We start from the raw sequence: 20,823 nt of genomic DNA, 5'->3' as shown, positions 1-20,823 counted from the left end.
GATTGGTCTTTAGTAACACAGATTAGCTCTTTGTTTGCTTGCTTTTGTTTTGTCTGTGAAATAGGGTATTAAGTAGCCCACGCTGGGCTATAGCTCCCTATGTAGTGGAGGATGACTTTGAACTCTTGATTCTTCTACCCTGGCCTCTTCAGAGTGCTGGGCTTATAGGCGTGTGGTTCTAGGAGCTTCAAAGTTCCCATTTGTAGTTGACATTCTTACTTCCTGTCTAGCTCCTTGGACATGTGAAAAGAACTGGCGAAAACTCAAAGACCACAACAAGACTACAAAACCAAATATGTACCTCTATATTATTCTCTCCACCTGTCTCTTTTTCTTTGTAGTTCTTTCTCTCTCTCCTCTCTGTCTCTCTCTGTCTCATGTGTGTGTGTGTGTGTGTGTGTGTGTGTGTGTCCCTGATTTTTCTGGGAATTAAAATGAAGGGCTTCACACATACTAGGCAAGAGATCTACCCTGAGCTATGTCCCCATCTCTTCACTCTTTATTCTGTAGAATATAGGGAGAAAACAGACATTAAAGAGGGAGAATCCTTCAAAAATCTGAACTATTGAAATAAAGAGAACGGGCAAAAGCAAACCATAGCATTTTGGATCTGAAAGAAACATTAGAGGTCATCTAATTTGGTTGCCTCGTTTCGCAAAGGGAAGTGAAAACTTGTCTTAGATCATTGACTGCCTGGAACTAAAAGCAGTTGGAGGTGAAGGAAAAAAAATAAGCTAAAGTGAAACTGAATGTTGTCATAGTCATTTGATTATGAATGAGTTCTTAATATCAATGAAGATCAGGATGAGAGAGATCATCCAGTAATTTAACAAAATGAGAGATGTGTACAAGCAAAAATATCAGACTTGAAAATACAGTATTTTATTAGACAAATAATATAATGACCTTTCCTTTATTCTTGCCACCTCTTTTTAATACAGTCTCATTGAAGTAAAGATTTTATCCCACATAGTAATTTAATTTATACCTTAAGTAAAGATAGAACTTAACGAGTCAAATTGATTTAGACATTTTTTTTCATGAAGGGTGTTACTTCTTAAATAGTAGAAATTTCTTCTATGTGTGCTGTGACCTCAAGTAAACCTATTGTATGTGTGCCCCATCCTGATTTATTTTCACTAAACACAATTGCTCTAGAAAAAATACTTGTATTTTTCAGACAGGGTCTCACTATGTGGCTCTGGCTGCTGTGTAGACCAGAATTTCCTTGAACCCACAGGGATCCACCTGCCTCTACTTCTCAAGTGCTAGGATTAAAGACATATGCCATCATGGCTAGCAATGAAAAATACAATATTTTTAGAGTAACATTTCCACTTTGATCATTCTGTGTTTCCTCGGGATATCTACTATTGCCCAGAACAAACGGGAAACACTGGGAAGGCAAAGAAAGAAAGTTTTTGAAAGATTTTTTTAAAAAGAGCAATAGGCTCTTCAAAAGAAGGAAGCTATGTGGGTGGAGTGGATTGGTACTCTGGGTGCCAGTTGTTAGATCCAAGGCAGATGGACTTTGCTGGGCCCTGCAAATGTTCATGTCTGGCCAGCAATCACACCACACAACAGCCAGATTCCAGCAATTGAAGGCAGAGCAAATAGGGTTTGTTGTTGTTTTTTCTGGCACTTGTCTCTTTTTGAATGCTATCTGCATTGAATATTAGAGTTACGTTAACATTGCCAGTCATATGCTATGTATGTTGTGGTTATATAATGCTATCTTGGTTACTAACTACTTTAGATGCTGTGGTCAAGCAAATTGTTGCCTTAACCCCCAGCTACATTTTTAGTATAAAATCTGAGTATTCCCTTCTCTTTCTCTCCAGAAATCTGTTTCCTGGGGAGAGATGACACACTGGGCCACTCTGTTCAATTATGTGGAGATCAGCTATCCCTTCTCTTCCAACATGTAGACCCCTGTTATTTCCCATATTGACTTAATCATATGTCCTGATGGTGTCCAAGATAGGACTAAAATATTAGGTCTTGTAGAATTGACAATGCCTAGATCTTTCTCTTGCTCTTAGCTGCTGCTACCCTCATACTTCCTGATTTAACATGTGCACTGTTCCAAGTTCAATTTTCAAGCACTAACTTTCTACTTTTAAAAGGAATGAACTGGTGAATTTAATTCTTAAATGGTGAACTGCCACAAGAAGAGCAGTATGACTTTAAATATTGTATTATAAATGAGCCTGTGAAGTATTTAATTATCCGAAACAAAGAAGGTCAGTGTCCTCTGAGGCTTTCCCTCAGGATTGGCCTGAATGTGAAGTTACCTCATCTGAAAGAGACATTTACCACCCTTACAGTGAGAACAATAAACAGCTCCATCCAGTTCTCATTTGCCATTTGGTGGGTTTCTTGCTTTTTTTCCTGTGTTATGTACTATTACAATGTGCCATAAAAAACTATTTGCTGTTGTATAATTAAAGCAACAATTCATGTTCAGTCCTTGTATTATATAGCAGGTACTTGGATAGTCAAATAGATCCTAACTTTAAATTATTGGCAGAATATTAAACATAAGATCTGATAAATTTAAGATCACAGGCCAAGCATCAGGGAGACTTTTTTTGCTCAGGGTTGGGAATTTAACCTAGTGCCTTGCCTTGCACATGTTAGCCAAATGCTATTCCACTGCTCAACATCTGTAGGCCCAGAGTTATGTTTGCATTTCTATACTTAAAGCCATCATCTGTCATATTGGATTATTACATGTCAAAAGTGAAATATAGACAAATTAAGTGGTGCTCAATAGGACATATTCTTTAATAAGAAATTAAAAATTATTTGTACTTTTGTAATGACTTAAAGCCTTAAATTCATTACTTTTTGTAACATGAAGGGATTTTATAAGAATACATATTGTATGTAATGTTCAGAATATGTCATAGAGATCAAAAACAAATTGGCAGTTCTCAAAGCCTGGAGGGAGGTATGAGTAGAGAAAATATGTACAACAGAAGTTTTACTCAATGGTAATGTTTGGAACTAGATAGTGGCGATGGTGGCCTAACACTGTAGAAATACTGAATGCTGTTGAACTGTTCACTGCAAAAAATGATTGATTTTATGTTATATGAAAAAAGAATAGTTTATGCTAATAACTTAAGGTTTTTTAAGAGTAAAAATATAGTTAGTATAGTTTTAATTTGGTCAATTAAATTCTCAGATCATTCTCTAGTTCTAGGGGTTAGGAACACTGAGACATGAGAATTTTTCCCCACTAGATATGCAACTACTGGTTGTGTAGACATCTTATACATTTTGGTAATAAACTACAGGTCTTCAGATTTGAAAGCACACAAATTTTGAATAACTGTATTATAATAGGGTTTAAAATGAATTATCAATGTTTTACATACTACTTTAAAAGAGGCTATATGTACATGAGGCATAATCATATGCAAATATTCTAAACTCCATTTTTCTTGTTTACTTAGATTATTTCCACTTGATCTGTGTTTTCTGCTTTCTAAAGTTAAAAGCTACATTCACCTTGATATACAGGTTGTATATTAAAACCCTATTCATTTTGATTAATTTGTTTATAGTCATCCAATCAATACTGACTTAGGATCAACACAAGCAAAACTATCAACCTGCCAGGTATGGGCATAAAACCTGGAAGGAAATACGTATTCTATTAGAGGAAAATAGTATAGTGTTTTGAGAAGATTTGAAATAGATTAATGTTACAATGATACAATATTTTAAAAGAAAATAAATGAAAGATTAGTGTAAGGAAAATATCTTTGTAAAATATAGGACAATTTTAGTTATGTTTTCAAGAATGTTAATTTTTACTTTATCAAAAAGTAGCATTCTGAAAACAAAGACCTACCCAAAAGTTTCTTAATTCCAAGTTTTTAGGCTATATGGAAGGCATGGCCAAAGTTGAATTAATTTGTAATGTTTCATATGAAATCTAGCATCATTCAAGAAGCACAAATGCTTTGTATTTTGTTGAGGGAGTGGTGACTCATCAACCACACTGAGTTAGCAGCTTAGTTTGTGAGAGTAAGGTACAATCACTGGGTTTTACCAAATAAAAAAAGAGCTCTAGGCTCTAGAACAATATGAAACTATTTTCAATGTTTCTTTTATTCTGGGTGGGTTTACCTGTTTCCTTAGTTTTTAGCAATAAATATTATACAGAAAGCATTTTCAAATATTATAATACATAGCTAGAATTTATCTAAAAATGAAATGTAAATCTCTACTAATTTTTTTTATACCAGTCTGATCTGTGATTCAAATTGCAGAGGACCTGCTTTTATACTAAAGGCTGCTTTAAACAAATACAGTGTGGACAATGTCTGTGATGCTCTCTTAAAGAAACTTAACTTTTATCTTAACTTTAGAAACTTATTTAACAGTTTCTGTCACTGGAACTAAGCAGCATCAGTTCCATTTTGTAATTTTGATGTTTATCGTTTTCTGAGAATCAACTAACACACTGTATTCACTGCCAGCGTTTTTTGTTTCAGGAGCCTTAAAAAATACATACTAAACCTCCAAAAAGCAACCCCTTGCTCTTGATATAAATGAACATTACCTTCAGAGTGGACAAGTTGCTCATCTGAGCCACTGTTGGTAGCCGAGCTCTATGACTAACAGTAGAGGTATTTGACTAGGTGACCACATGGGCATAGTTATCTGCCCACTGGAATGACACAATGGGGAGGTAATCTGATGAATATAATGGAACATCTGTGAGCGGATAACAACTATGCTTCTTATGAATCATTCTTCCCTCAAAAATCTCAACCTTAATAGTTAAAAAATTCCACTGCTGTCATTTGCTATTCTAGGGAGTGGGAGAGAATGAAGCAACATACTTTAAGACATTTTGCCAGTAAACTGTTTGGGTATATGTCAGACCCCTAAAAACATGTTACTGAAGGTTTTCTGAGGAGTCTTGTCACTGTAAACAATAAAGTAGATCATCTCCAACAACTCATCATTAGGCTGGAGGCTACACTACTTAGTCTCCTGAGATCAGTAGACTTAATAATTCCTCCTTTCGATCTCTTAAATTTATAGGGTTTAATTTAATGTGACCCTAGCAGGACAGCTGAGACATGTTGACCCAGACCTAAGCAGCCTTGGGAGAAGCATTTGGTGCTAGTTCTTTAAGGGAAAACTTCCTTCATCAAATGATCCTGTTTCATAAGGACTCCCACATTTGTAAACAGACTCTTTTTTAAAAAATTATATTACAGTTTAAAAATAATCAGAGGAAAGGAGAGGGACGGAGGCAGGCAGGCAGTCCAGAAGAGCTGCGTGGAATTAACTGGACTGTGATTGATGACTATCTAAATGTCACCATAGAATCTTCATCCAGCAACTGATGGAAACAGAGGCAGAGACCCACAGTGGAGCACTTGGCTGAGCTCCCAAAATCCAGTTGAAGAGTGGGAGGAGTGAGGATATGAGCAAAGAGGTCATATGATGGAGACGCCCATTGAAACAGTTTCTCTAAGCTAATGGGAGTTGACCAAAGCTAGCCAGACAGGGAAAGAGCCAACATAGGACCAAACTAGGCCTTTATAAGAATGTGGATGACAGTTGTATGGCTGGGGCAGACTGCGGGGTCACTGCAGTAGCACCAGAGTTTACCCCTACTGCTTGTACTGGCTTTTTGGGAACCGATTCTCTTTGGATGCCTATCCTAGATATAATAGGGACAGCCTTGGACCTTCCCCAAAGCAATGTGCCTTATCCTATCTGAGGAGTGAATGGGTGGTGGGTTGGGATGGGGATAGGTAGAAGGAATGGGAGGAGGGGAGGGAGTGGGATATGGGATTAGTATGTAAAATGAGAAAAAGATAGTTTGTTTTCTATTTTTAAAAAAGAAAAGAAAAGGGAAAGAAAGGACAAAGTGAACTTTAAGTTCTGTAACCTTGTCCAGGAGTGGATTTGGCAAGGCTGGTATAAAACTGAAGCCAATGCCTCAAAAGAGTCAGAGTTACAGCTTCTGAGGACCCAAACTGTTTCCTCCTGGGCTGTTGTTATCAGTCCTAAGGCAGCTATGTTCTCTTTGCCAACACTGTCTGACTTAGCTCTCTTCTGAACTTGGCCATCACTCCCATCCCTACCCCTGCAAATAGTATGTTTGATGCTTCATCTCTTAACAAACTTGCTTGGCATAAGTCAAAATTACCTGAAGTGCAAATCTGTGGTTACCTGCATATTGTCAGTGCTGTGTTTACAACTCTGAGTTATTCAGCTTGTATGTTTATAGTGACGGGGTGGGTGATTTCAGAGAACAGCTTTACTTGTGCTTTTATGTCCATTTCTAAGAGTCAATGTTAACAGTGCCTTTTGTATGATCTGAAACACTTGTTTTTCTTTGGTATCTTGATTGATTTTGTCTTTTGATTCCTGATTCAAAATATAAAAATCTCACCAAGGGTGTTTATAAATAGAAGTCTGTGTGTGTGTGTGTGTGTGTGTGATTGCATTTTGTGAAATGAGAGCAAGTTGTAGCAGGTATGTCTGCCAATAAATCATAAGCATATACTTAAGAATTTTGTAAATTGTAGAATGGAATGTCTTTAGTTATGCTAACAAGGTACATGGACTAACTTTTAAAAGCAAGAATAGTATTTTGTAAATTATATTAGCATGTATGTAATTCTTTGACAGTGATATAATCAACAGGTATTCACTCTGTTAAAATAAACAGGCCAATTTCTTATAGTCCAAAGTGGTACATTACATATGCAATCTAAATTTGATGAACTTTTTAGAGAGATGCAATCATAAATGGAAGAAAATAAGTGAAATGTATGGTGTAATGTATTCCTGATGAAAAGTGACCTTGTTTCCTCTTGTCCTAGAAAATGTCAGAAAGTAAATTAGTCCCTGTTGTTTTGTTTTAAATAAATATGCATCCATTTTCTTGTATTGAAATGCATATTAATACATTTTATCTCATGACATTTTGGAAAATGTAAGAGTTTTTTAAAGAAAGTATGAAGATGGACATAAAATGGAAATAATAATTGCAGCTTCAAAACATCTATAAATATAATATTAATTTTGCTTGAAATTTGAATATAATGACAGTATTTCTGTTCTTTTAGAGAAGTATACAAATGTTTCTGGAACTGATAGGAGAGCAATGATCCAGTGAGGTTGACTCCCAGAAGAAAGCAATACATGTCTCGCCTTTTGGAAGGGAAACTACTCTCCATTTAATGATGCTTTTTCCTTTCTTAAAGGTTTCCAAAGACAAGAAGTGGTCTGTAAAAGATTAGATGACAACTCCATTGTCCAGAACAGTTTCTGTGACCCTGACAGTAAGCCACCTGAAAATCAAAGAGCCTGCAACACTGAGCCCTGCCCACCCGAGTAAGTATGACAAAAAGTGAGATTTCATTTCTTTGGCTGCAAGCAAACATTATGTATTCATATTTGCAAATATGCCCCCAATGTTTTGTAAAATTATATGGTAGTTTCTGCTGAGTGAGGCACACAAAGGAACAGAAGGTTAGATCTTTTTTTTAAAGGCCACTTCCTTTTCTACTTTTCTGCTAATCACCTTTATAAACTTATCTCAAAATAAATCTTAAAAGCTATAAAAAACAAAGTGATGCTCAAAATCTATGGTCTAGGTTCTGTCCCAATTGTGTGTAATTGCGAGTTAAGCTCATCAAGTTGATTCTCTGAAAGTTGAGATTTTAAATATTATACTTGGCATCTGATTGATCATTTAGGGCCTCTTAATGTTACTGGTTACAACTGTTTTTGTTTGTTTGTTTTTAGAGGTTTAGATAGTTATTAAGTATACAGTGTTCTACTGGCATATATGCCTACATAGCCAGAACAGGGTACCAGATCTCATTATGGGTGGTTGTGAGTCACCATATGGTTGCTGGGAATTGAACCCAGGATCTCTGGAAGAGCAGTCAGTGCTCTTAACCTCTGAGACATCTCTCTAGCCCTGTTTACACGTGTTTTATGTTGACCTGTGCTTCTTTATTTTTTAAACCTACTCTCTTAAACACCCAATGCCTTGAAGATTTCAAGTCATTCATCATCTCATCTATAACAGAGGTTTACAACCTTCCTAATCTTTTAATACAGTTCCTAGTGTTTTGGCGACATCCCCAACCATAAAATTGTTTTTGTTCCTACATCATAAGTATAATTTTGCTACTGTTATATATTATAATGTAAATATCCCCTATGTAGGATATCTGACACATGACTCCAAAAGGGGTCATGAACCAGAGATTGAGACCAACTGATCTATACATTGTGGAGTTGAATATATCATTAAAAACTTTTAAAAAAATTTTGTTTTATTATGTTTGTTTTTGAGACAGGATTTCTCTGTGTAACAATTTTGTCTGTCCTGGAACTCACTCTGTAGACTAGGCTGGCTTCAAACCCACAGAGATTTGCCTGCCTCTGCCTCTCGAGTGCTGGAGTTAAAGGTGTGCTCTACCACTGCCTAGCTTAAGGGCCTTTTTCAAAATGTTAATATTAATTTCCATATTAATACATCTAGTTCCTTTTCCTTTTTAGTTCCGAAATTAAGTTCTTTGTGTAAAGAAAGGAGGTGGGAGGTGGAATTCAATAGAAAAGCATAAAGAGAATGTAAAATTAAGAAAGTTTAGTCTGACTAGTTTTTGTTTTTGAAAGATTTAAAAGTACATAATTTTATATATTTGTTATTCAATTTTTCCTAGCACCTTTTTAGTTTCTTTTTTATTCTTTTGAATTCAAACAATAAAAGTGAATTTTGAATGTTGAGAACGCATATATAAGATTCCTGGTAGGTATTTGTATTCAAGGGATAACATTGTAGACTACTATGATTCAGTAGGACCCGTTGTGAGTGTGAAAGGAAAAAAACAGGCTCTTTTTCTGCACAAATGATGTGATATGCAGATTAAAGTGAAAGAAATAACTCCTGTAAGACCACTGATAGTATTTTAATGTATGCTATTTCTAAGTGTATATATAATCAAATGGTATAGTCCATTCTCAGTATATTTTGAACATTATCTTTTGCAGCATTTAGTAGTAATGTCATTGTATGTTTAAATAAAATTCTACTGTTGTTCAATCCTTGCTCTGTTTGAGCTCTTGTTCTCCTCTGATATGCAACAGTAACCATTTTTGCCACTAAAACACTCTTGTCCATGATTATACCCTGTGCAACATAAGGACAAATGCAATTTCTAGTCAAGTAAGAGAACATTATAGTATTTGTGACACATTGCCAAATTTTCCCCCCAAAAGATTTTGAGAATTTACACTCCCACTAGCAATACATGTATTATGCGATTTCACTGAACTGAATACCAAACTTGGTTTTTGTTTTGTTTTTTTTTTTTAATTTTTGAGGCTGGTCCTCACTATGTAGCCCTGGAACTTGCTATATAGACCAGGCTGGCCTCAAACTTAGAGAGATCTGCCTGCCTCTGCCTCCAGGACCAAGGAGGTAAAATAGATCCATGATATAGACTTATGTGGTTGAAAAAAAGCAAAACATTAATCTTAAAGGCTACAACTGATGGGAAGCTGGTGTCCCTGTGTAAGAAAAGGAAGCTGAGCTGGACTCAGCGAGAAAGGCCAAGAGTCCAGTCTAGTGCTGTGTTTTAATAACAATAATGTCTCTGTATATGACCTTATGTACAGAATCCTTAATGTAAATATTATTACTTAAAATACCATGATTTTTAAATTTGTAGAAACCAAACAAATAAAAACAAACAAAACCTATACATTGTCGTAATACTGAGACCAGAGTTTAAAAAACATCAGTTAATCAATAAAATGTACACAGCACTATAGTTTGGTTTCTTAAAGGCTATCTAAGAAAAATAGATATAAAAATAACTATCATTTAAAAGTGTAGTAAGAGAATTATTACCAAACATATTAAAGAAAGCCCAGAGCAGGAAGAAATTATTTGTTTGCTTGTACTAGGGACTAACTCAGGGCCTTGCATGTGCCAGGCAGGAGCTCTCCACTGAGTTACATTTCTAGCCATTTTTATTTTTTTTTATTTATTTATTTATTTATTTATTTATTTATTTTGCAATCTATTTTCAAATAGGATCTTATTAAGTTACCCAAGCTAGCCTGGATTTATTCTATATTTCCAGCAAGCCTCCTGCTTCAGTTTCTCAAGTAGCTCTATGCCACCAGGCTCAGTTAAGAAATTTATTTATTTTTTCAGGGGTTAGGTTTTATTTAATAGAATCTTTTATAGTTTAATGTTTGAAAATCATTTTGAGTCATTGAACCTCACCCATGGACAACTCTAATTTGTTATTTTAAGTTTAGAAAAAGGTTCGTGAGCATTCTCTATAAAACTACGAAACTTGAGACTAGGAAGAGCCATAGAATAATCTCAGCCAACTCTCATCATTTCACAGATGAGGGGTTTTAATCTCTGGTGATGTTTTTCCCATTATACCAGACATCACTAGCATTCTAAGTTACAAACCAAATGTCTAGTGGCACTTTATGTGTCTGGCTTCATTTGCTCCATCAAAGCATTCCCAGTTGTCACAGCTTAAAAGATGCTTATTACACTCATGTTTAAGAACTGAGGACATTTTTTACTTATAGAATGTTTGTGGCATATGGTTCTCTCCAGTCTTAGTTCCACTTCCCAATTAGTTGAAGAATTGTTTTTAAACCTAAGAATGCTGTAGCATTTTCTAAGTAAATAATAGGTTATATAATTGCCTCTTGTTGATTAAAGATGATACTGCCAAATTCTGAAGACTTTTTCTTAATTTTGTGATGTGTTTATAGGAGAAAAAGTGTTGATTAGACAAATCTGGAATAAAGGCTGGAAAATCCTTTGTCTCTTCCATCCCCACAAATGTTTATTGAACACACAGTTCAAGACTGTGTTTTTCTTCTAATATAACTATTTAATAAGTTTTCTTTTTTTACTCTTTCATTTTTTTAAATAATAAAGAAAAATGATTTTATGATGAGCTCTTCAAAACATTCTGGTTTTATCAAGTTTGAATCAAAATTTTATGTAGTTCCTCTTTTTTTCCGTCCTTTGTGTATTTTTTCTTAATAATAATCAGTAGAATGAGATCAGATTATACAAGGGACAGCAAGCAACTCTGTTTTCAGAGATTCAACATGAATTGTGTTGTACTGCATGCCTGTAGTCTCAGAACTTTGGGAGACTAAAGCAGACTTTTGGGGATTCAAGGCCACTAGGGTTCATAGTGAATCCAAACCAATCTGGGCTACAGAATGAGACCTTGTCTGACAAAAGCAATTGAACAGAAAAGAGCAAACAAATCTCCCCACTTGAATAGTACTAATTTTATCCCTAACAGATGGTAGACATTTTGATCACTAGATGCTGAGAAGAAGCCAGGTGTGGTAGCACACACTTTGATCCCCACACTCGGGAGGCAGAGACAAATGGATCTCAGTAGGTTCAAAGCCAGCCTGGCCTACAGAGTGAGATCCTGTCCCAGACCAAACAAAAAAACACCTCGATGTTGAGAGGAAAGAATCAGTTCTGACATGTCTCAGGCTGTAAAGGTCCAAACAAACAGCCTATCCTCCCAGAAATGGTATTTCCTGGAAATATATTATTACAGAATGTAAAGGCGAGAAAACAGAAAACAAAGAGCAAGGCAGCCGTTTGTCCGCCATGTAGGGAAGGAAGAGCAGAGATTCTAAACTAGACAGAGGGCAGGGGAAGTTTATTTCAGTAATTAGACCATGAACCAGCCTTCAGAGAGAGACGCAGGAAGGGATAATACAATGTACAATGCAGCCGAAGCCAGACTGAATGTGAAGCTTGTGATTACAGTCAGAAAGGAAATCGCCAGGTCTTAGCTAATAATTTACTTCCACATATTCCAAGTTGATGAGTAGAGTGATAAATTCACACTAGGATGCTGAGGAAATACTATTGACAATAAAAGAAGTGACGAAGAATAGTAAAATAAGTAACTATTAGAACTAGAGAGGAGCGCTGGCCCCGTGCTCTAAAGAATAGCCATGCTGCCTGGGAGCACCTGTGTTTAATTTGAAGGTCTCCATCCCTCTTGCATTATGAGACCTAATGAGATCATGGCTGGAAGTGGTATGACTGACCTTTTTGGGGCTGAGTTATACACATTTCTGTTTTATCCCCTAATCTTGGTGATGAAATCACTATTGCAAATTGAATCAGTGTTTCACTATGGCTGCCATGCAAGTGATTATTCTCAGTACACATTTTCCTGCTTACCAAATACATGATAATAACTAACAACTCAGGATCATGTTCATTTATGGAAAACAAAAGAATAAGGAAAATGACTTCACAGAAAAGCTATGGTGGCACTGAATTGTTTAAATTAACATTAAATTATAATTTTAAAAATAAATTTAGGTAAAAAGTTTTTGAGTTATGAGATATATTTTAAGTTTGAAAACTGATTATGGTATTTACCAGCCTCATTTTCTCTATAAATAGTGATAAAACAAATAATCTTAAGCAAAAGCCATTTTGACGTGGTGGGATAAATGCAGTTTTGCATTAGGATACTGGTACTCCAATGTCTCTAAGGCATTGCCTTTCATATATAAAACCTGCACAGTAGACTTTAATCAGGGAAGTGGTGAGGAATTAGTTCTTGAGCTTTCCCCTTTCCTCTCCCTGGTTAGTTTCATACCCAAGAACATAAGCATGAGAACTGCATGGTTTATAATCATAGATTGAAGAAAATATCCTGTGACATATGTTCTGTTTGTGATGATGTTATCGGTGAGACTGAGTGGAAATGAGCTCATGGGGAATCCAGTCTTGCTTCCATTGTTGCTCTTTTTGCGACTTTGAAGAACTGTTTTCCTAATATGAGACTGTTTTTGTCCTGTAAAATAAAGCAGAATACCTTGAACGTGGTAGGCATTCAGCAAATGCTTACCAGAAATACAGTGATATGTTGGTCATGATTCTGGTGGCAAACAATTAAAACTTTAATAACTGGCGTGAAGTGACTTCAGTACATCAGATTTATGCAATAAAGCTCAGGAAAGTATAGGGTAGACTTCCTAGAATCATGGGCTTCCCGGCTCCTCTGTTTGAGTAGTAACATGGCTACAAGCAGTTCTAGACATGTGTCCTCATGCACTTTTTTGACAGGAAGGGAAAGGATCCCTTTTGCCTCCGCTGACATATAAAAACTCTAAAGTAGAATTCTCTTTGACCTGAACTGGGCCATGCTTCCCACTCCACCTCTTAGTAAAATCGAGGAGAGTGACAGCGCAGAAGGAATACCAAAAAACCTTCTTGAAATTGTGCGCTTATGCAAGTTCATTGATGACTTTAAACAAGAGAAGAGGGTGGCATAAGTGCAGGACGTGTTTAAGGCGTTTGAGTTTCTTCCTATACTAGCTGTGCAGAAACATGAAGCTGTTTCACCCCTTTTCTATGTTTTGATAGAAGTGACTTAGGCTTTTCAGAAGATTATTGTAAGTACAGATACCTGGTCTTTCTTTTATCTGTAAGGACTGGGAAGTCATACTACCCTTGGGAGAGTTTATTTCTGGAAATTGAAAGACACATCCCCAGTTCCTTTGGAGTTTAGCACATGATCCTCACTTGGGGGAGAAGTGGCTACAATGTCATTATAATAAAAGTCTTTCCTGCTTCAGGTTTGTTAATTCCAGCCTGCACTCAGCAGAGTGTCTAAAGCACCTAGCTAGAGTTCCCTAGACCCTGCATTAGTGTGTGTTCTTTTCACATTCAGAATGTCCAACCAGCAGCTTAAAATTGGCATTAGTGAAGTATTTACACATTACAAAAAGAAAGGAATAAATGGCACAAATCATAACTCTGCCCCTTTCGTGGATAACCAGTTGTTGAACCTTCACCACCGTGTTCTAGAACTTTTAAATATATTATTTAATCCTCATGAAAATCTTATGAGGTAATTTTTATCTTCAAAAATTTATGTTAAAAGAGACAGAAAGCAGAAAGTTTGAAAACACATCATGTTTTGTTTGTTTGAACTTAGTTTTTGCTTGCTTTGAAGCCTACACATTGTGCTTTAAGTGACAACTGACAGCCAACAGTGATTTGCTTAATGGCTCTTGCATTGACATTGTCCTATCAACTACCACTGAGCTGCCAGCTTTTCTGGCAAAAAAATCCTAAAGTCCACTCACTCAGCTAGAAGCCTCAGTGCACTGAAGCTACTGTTTTCTGTATTCCACGTCTTGCTTCAGATGGTTCATTGGAGACTGGTTGGAGTGCAGCAAGACTTGTGATGGCGGGATGCGCACAAGAGCCGTGCTCTGCATCAGGAGGATTGGACCGTCTGAGGAGGAAACACTAGACTACAGTGATTGTCTAACACACCGGCCCATGGAGAAAGAGTCCTGCAACAACCAGTCATGTCCACCTCAGTGGGTAGCTTTGGACTGGTCTGAAGTAAGGAAATCTGGAGCTGCATGTTTTGAGATGTCTTAGTTATCAATACCCAAACATTTAATGTTTAAGCACACCTGAGTATGGGGATTAGACTTGACACATAAGAACTACCTAAAAGTGAATTTGATCATATTATATTTTATTATTACTTGCCCAGAGGTAAGAGACTTTTGGAGAAAAAAAAAAAAAAACAACTCAATGAGAAGCTCACCATTGATTTAATTAGAAATACTTGTAAAGTGAATTTGAAATAGCATTATAGTGGATACCCATAGGGACTGTTCTTACTGGTGCTCCATAAGCTCAGCATCAGTGATATGTAATTAAAAACCGAAATTTGTGGGTGGGTGGGTCAAGAATTTTTCTTACCCTGAAGCATACTGGAGATCAAGAGATGCCTTTTTTTAGTGTTTCATTTTGAAGGCTTAGATTTTTTTATATTTAATTTTTCCAAGTAATAGCTTATTACATGATTATAGGTATGAGTTCTTTACAAATTAGTTGTAACTTGTGATATAACCATACTTTTTTTTTTTTTACATTTACTTGAGTGTTGGGGAAGGAACACTTGCTACAGTGCATGCTTAGAAGTCAAAGGACCTTTTACAGGAGCTTCTCGCCTTCCATAATGTGGGAATTAAACTCAGGTCGTCAGGCTTAGCAGCAAGTCCCTTTATCAACTGAGCTATTTCACTTGCTTAGGCAGTTTTAATTACATGTATTTTTTGATTTGTATGTGACTATGTATACATGTGGACCTGCTCATGCCATAGTATGTATGTAGAGTCCAGAAGACAACTTGTTACTGAGAGCTGCTATGGGCGTAGCAGGTGACAATTAGTGTTAAGCAGGTCGGCCCATCAGACACATGATTCCTTGGTGGAAAGCCCCATCTGGAAAGGCTGCAGGGTCACTGGCTGTGGAATCAGTTGCTCCTGTCTGTAATTTATCACATGAGTTACTTCATTTCTTCCCTAATAACAGCTTTGGGTGTATTCTTACTGCTTGTGTATTTATTTTGTGAAAATATTCCATCTACTGGGCAAAAATATAGCTGTGGATGGTCAAGAAGATGACACTTAAGCTTCATAATTCTGATGAATAGAAAAAAATACTAGGATATTTTACATTACTCAGACTGACATAGGATTCTCAGTCACAGAGACAGCCTTTTACAAAAATAGCTAATGCTAGACTCTAGAACAGATTCAAACCAGGCTGGTTGCCCCTGGAAACAAATACCTGGTTGCCCCAAGAGACAAATACTTGAAGTCATTTTCTCAGGTGTTGTTTTGCTGATTCAAGATCGGAGTTTGAAGCAACTTTAGTCTGCACAGACTCCCCAACCTCAAGGTTCAGCCAATTGTTTACTGTTTGGAAACCCTCACCAACTTAGAGTCTCCAGCCAGGCCAGGGTTGCTCACTGGCTGGCCATTGTAACACTCCTAGCCTAAGAGAAACTACGTGACTTATCTTGGGTTTTGAGAATGGGTTGGGCCCTGAAAATATAACTTAAAATTGTTCGGAGTTTGGCTGTGGGAAAGATCAGAAGCAGCAGAGAGTGGCAGCTGGACAAAGAGAGAGGGGGGAGAGGAAAGAGAAGGATGTAGAGCTAATTAGGGAGACGTTTCTGAGTAGAGCATTGGAAGGAGAGATGTATAGCTGATTAAGAAGCTGTGTAGAATAGCAAGAAGGATTTTTCAGAGAGTTTTTTTTTTTCAAGATAAAGTAAAGAGAAAGTTACTATCAGAAGCAGCTGTGTTTCCTTATTTTTTTAACCATCAGATAGAAAAGTTTAGCTCAAAGAAAGATAAAAAGTATTTCCTAAGAAGTTTAACCCTCACCACCTTCATGGATTTTCTTATTTACCTTAGTACTGACTGGGGGCTGGTCTCCCTAAGTTACAACTTGTGGAAGTCAGTTCTTTTCTTCCACTGTGTGGGTCCTGGGGATTGAATTCAGGTAGGCAGTCTTGGTAGTAAGTACATTTGATCACTGAACTATTTTACCAGCCCTTTATCTATAATTCTAGTTTCTTCTATTTTTTTATCTGGAGAAGAAAAAGGGAGCTGAGGGATATAGCATACCAAAGTTCAAATTAAGTATTATTTATTCATTTATCTTATTATTATATGTAATCTGACTAAAACAATACAAGACAAGGGCACTTAAAATGATCTTGTGGAAGATAACGTTTTAAGCAATTAGCTCTTGACCCATCAGTATGACAACATGTGTGTGTGTGTATCTCTATACCTTCCTAATGTTGTGACCCTTTAAAAAGTTCCTCATGTTGTGGTGGCTCCAACCCTAATTTTTTTTTGTTGCTTCTTCTTAACTGTAATTTTGTTAATGTTATGAATCATAATGTGTGTCTTAGGCAACCCCTGTGATATAACAATTCAACCCCAAAGTAATCGCAACCCACAGGCTGAGAACCACTGCACTATACACATTTCCCATAGAAGAACTGAATCCTTCTGTAGCGTTAGTTAATGTTAAGGAGAGTGGGCACCTTAAAGAGAATTCTTTCAAGTCAATAAAACAGGATGCGTATTAGACTCTGTTCTATACTATCCTGCTAGAAACATTGTGCCAGGTGCTTTGAACATTTCAAGGAGTTCTCTTAAGTTTGTCAAATGCAAACGAAAAACTTAAAGACTTTCCTTTAGGAATCTCTGATGTAACAGTTCCCTTACTCCTTGAATGGCCTTTGTTAAATTAGTCCATGAGTTGATGGTCATAATGGCCATAAACCTTTAACTCCAGTGACTGGATGACAAAGGCAGACTTATCTCTATGAGTCTGAGGCCAGACTGGTCTACATAGCAAGTTCCAGACCAATTGAGGCTACATGGAAAGACCTTAAGCTCCCCCGCCCCCGCCCCTAACAAAAAAGATGGTCTGTGGAAACAAAATTCTGAGCAGTTGTGGTTTTTCATGGAATCTCTGGTAGGAATGTGGGTGTTCTCTCAAGTGTTCTGACTGTAATCACATTCTGCCCACCTAACTTGGATTTCTAGTTTATGTCAAACATATAGACATTGATATGATATAGTCTGTGATTGTAGAAAAGAGATTTCTTTTACCCCCATGAATTTCTGAATTCACCTGAAAATTGAGTGCATTAATAACAATAGCCATTCTGCATGTTTATGACTATCCATGCCCAGGATCCTTAGGGAAATGCATAAATGTTGACCAATAATGGTGACAAATCTGTTATGGTAAGAATCATCATGGATTCATATCATTGGCTTCAACAGTTTGAGGTGTCAAGTCTGTAAGTATAAGAGAGTGCTTCCTGGGGGCTGGAGAGATGGCTCAGTGGTTAAGAGCATTGCCTGCTCCTCCAAAGGTCCTGAGTTCAATTCCCAGCAACCACATGGTGGCTCACAACCATCTATAATGAGATCTGGTGCCCTCTTCTAGCATACAAACATACATGGAAAGAATGTTGTATACATAATAAATAAATAAATCTTTAAAAAAAATTTAAAAAAAAAAAGAGAGTGCTTCCTGGGGTTGGCACTGCAGAGAGGATGAAAGGACCTAGTAGGCCCAGGAAAAGAAGAAATATTCATGCAGTAACTAGAGCATGGTGTGATAGTGTTTGATAACAGGGAATTGTGAGGTATATATGCATCGCTAAAATAGAAGTGCACAGCTGAGATGTTCAGGGAGATATTCCCTAATATCAGGATTTGTATTCATCTCCACAGGGGTTCCAGGCTTTTGTGGTCCCAAACAAGGAATTTGACAGAGGCATGTAGATAGTAAAAAGCAAGGCTAGAGATTTGTTAGAAAGGAAAACATGCTACTAGAAGAAGTGGGCACAAGCAGAGAAAGATTTAGAAGTTCCGTGGCGATGCTATACCAAAGATGGAACTTTGAGAGTTACTTGCATAGTGTGGCTTTCTTGAATATGTTCTGTTACATGTAGTTCTACTTACACCTTCATGCATCACATGTCTCTTTAGCCTTTGAAACCTCCATTCCAGAATGTGTATTAAGATTAAAGTGAGCCATAGGTCACCTTCAAACTCTCTGGAGTGTATCTGTGACAGCGTCTCCAGCCAGTTCTAGTTGGCTTCAGATCTTCAAGAGGACTTAGTCTTTTTTGCCACCCGTGGGAAGTGGTTTCTGTTCACTGATTTTGTGCCATCTGTATATGACACCTCAATCACTCACTTCGCTGCTTTCCTTTCTTAAGAGGACCCAGAAATAGGATCAGAAGCCTTTTTAGTTGTTGGATTTGAGTATTGAAGGACAATTGATTTGAAGAGAAGAAAGCTGCCTTAGAAATCTGAACAGAAACACAAAATAATATAATGCATATGCCAGTAATTACTTCAATTAGAGACAGGAAGATTGCTGTGAGTTTAAAGCCAGCCAGATCAACCTGGGTTACAGAGGGAGTCCTTTCCTCAAGTAAGAAAAAAAGGCAAAAACGAGAAGAGAGGAAAAAGAACACGAAAGTTGTACCAAATCACCCTTAAAAAGAGAAACAAGAGGAAACATTTGCCAGTGGGTAAAATAGGTTCATTCCACATTGTCATCGCAGTTTTGTTTTCAGACAAAATAGCCAAATACAATCACCTTGAAGAAGGAAACTTTCAAACGAGGTTTGAAATCAGTAAAATATAAGGTTCCTTCTGTATTTAATTTCACACCGATTATACTTAAACTTCTTTGGAATTTTTATTCTATCTAGTTGATCTTTGAAGTGATATTCTCAGAAACTCGGAGACATCCCTGGAGTCTGTCTGCATCAGACATGCAGGCTGAGGACACGTTAGTCATGTTTCTGACATCTTGTTTACGATAACTGAGTCAAAGGCTTAGGGGAAAGAAGTGCTGGGAAGTAGGGTGCACACATTGGGACTAGCACTTTAGAGAAAGCATTTAGTAGCCGCTATTATTTCTCCCCAGATGACCTAGGAAAACTATTAGGGGCAGAGCATAATTTAAGAAGTGTGGACATTATTGTCTAGTTGAACAACCATCTTTATTGCGATTATGTTTCAGTCAAGAGGGAGGAAATGGCTATTGTCTGCCATTCCTGCTTATTTAGCAAAGGTAGGCTTTCCTTTCCTTACTTACCTGGAAGCCTAGGTCTCCCCTAAATGGGTTAATGGAAGAAGGATAAACAGCACCAGAAAGCCAGTGTGCGAGCAGCTAAAGAGTAAAGCACAAGCCCTGGGCCTCGGAGGATCAGCACTCTCATGTGTGAGAAGGTGGCTCTGGAGAGAGCAGACAACATTCGATCTCTTTTTAAGCCAACCTTTTCAAAAAATGTATCCTGTTTTCTTTTGACACACCCTTGAAAACTCTCCTGCTCCTTCTGCTCGCTCCTCTGATTGCATGATCAGAAGGATTGCTGGGCAGTTACACTCTAAGTGACCCTGTTCTAAGTGGTATCCCCCTGCCTTTAGTATTTTCTTAGAAGTGATTTGTTTTATTTCATTTTATTATCATGCCTAAGTAGGACACTATTTAAAGACCAGAGTTGACAGTCAGGCTATAAACATGGAGTATTTGTGGCTAGCTCTGCAGGGCTGAGACCCAGTGAAGTCATTGAATAAGAATGTGAGAACACTTCTCAGCTTTTGACTAAGATCAAATGGAATAAGTGTGTGCAGAAACGTGCAGTAGTTCATTTTAATCCTCAGGGACCCTCGTGAGATGCCTCTCCTCTGCAGTCCATAAAAAGTGTTGTTCTGAGGTAAAGACAGGAAGCAGAAGTACTAGGAAGTAGTAAGGTATCATGTGGGAAATGATGTTTGCATGAAGTGTAATCATGGTGGTGGAGATGGAGACAAACCGCAAAGGTGGAAAAAGCTGGATCAATGAGACCAGACGGACCATTTGGGAGAGTGAGGCAGCCGTTGACTGGGAAAGCGAGTAAGAGATCAAGGTTTTTGACTCTTGATTTTAACTCCTAACCCTTTCCTCCTCTGAAGGGACCTGAGAAGAAGTACATGTTGCCTTGAAAATACATCTTGATGAGTCTTTTTCTAAGCTGGAGGAAATGCATTCACTATGGATTCATTGTTATAAAGAGACTATGTAGAATCCATGATTTTTTTTCATCTAAAAAAAGCTTCAATATTTTTCTCCTTCTCTGTGCCAGTATACCAGACTCAAAGACTACACCTAATAAAACAAGTCAAAAGACAATGATGATAAAGCACACAAGAATTATTTTATGCCCACTCTCATAATATGTGACATTAGCCTTGTGTTCTCATGCATGTCTCCTAAATAAGAATACAGGCCTTTGACCTTGGATACTCTCACTCATTTTCTTTCATGACCCCCGGCTTCAATCCCACTCTATAGAACAATGGTTCTCAACTTTCCTAATGTTGCTTCCT

The 20,823-nt window shown here is 37.2% G+C and overlaps 1 protein-coding gene across 16 annotated transcripts in view; it reads left to right on the top strand.

Annotated features, from left to right (window-relative positions):
* Positions 1-20,823, top strand: part of Adamts6 (ADAM metallopeptidase with thrombospondin type 1 motif 6) — a 216,220-nt gene that overhangs the window by 178,043 nt on the left and 17,354 nt on the right. For 15 of the 16 annotated variants that reach the window (XM_050160420.1, XM_050160418.1, XM_050160419.1 and 12 more), the window contains 2 exons: positions 7,248-7,377; positions 14,242-14,446. In XM_050160420.1, coding sequence (XP_050016377.1) covers positions 7,248-7,377; positions 14,242-14,446 — 335 coding nt within the window. Of the gene's footprint in view, positions 1-7,247; positions 7,378-14,241; positions 14,447-20,823 lie in introns of those variants that run through there. The other variant, XR_007595091.1, reaches the window with a different exon arrangement.

This window comes from Alexandromys fortis, unplaced genomic scaffold (assembly GCF_014885135.2).
Source record: "Alexandromys fortis isolate MF-2015 unplaced genomic scaffold, M_Fortis_MF-2015_v1.1 scaffold_76, whole genome shotgun sequence".
Taxonomy (NCBI): Eukaryota; Metazoa; Chordata; class Mammalia; order Rodentia; family Cricetidae; genus Alexandromys; species Alexandromys fortis.
This window is presented reverse-complemented; position numbering and strand designations above follow the sequence as displayed.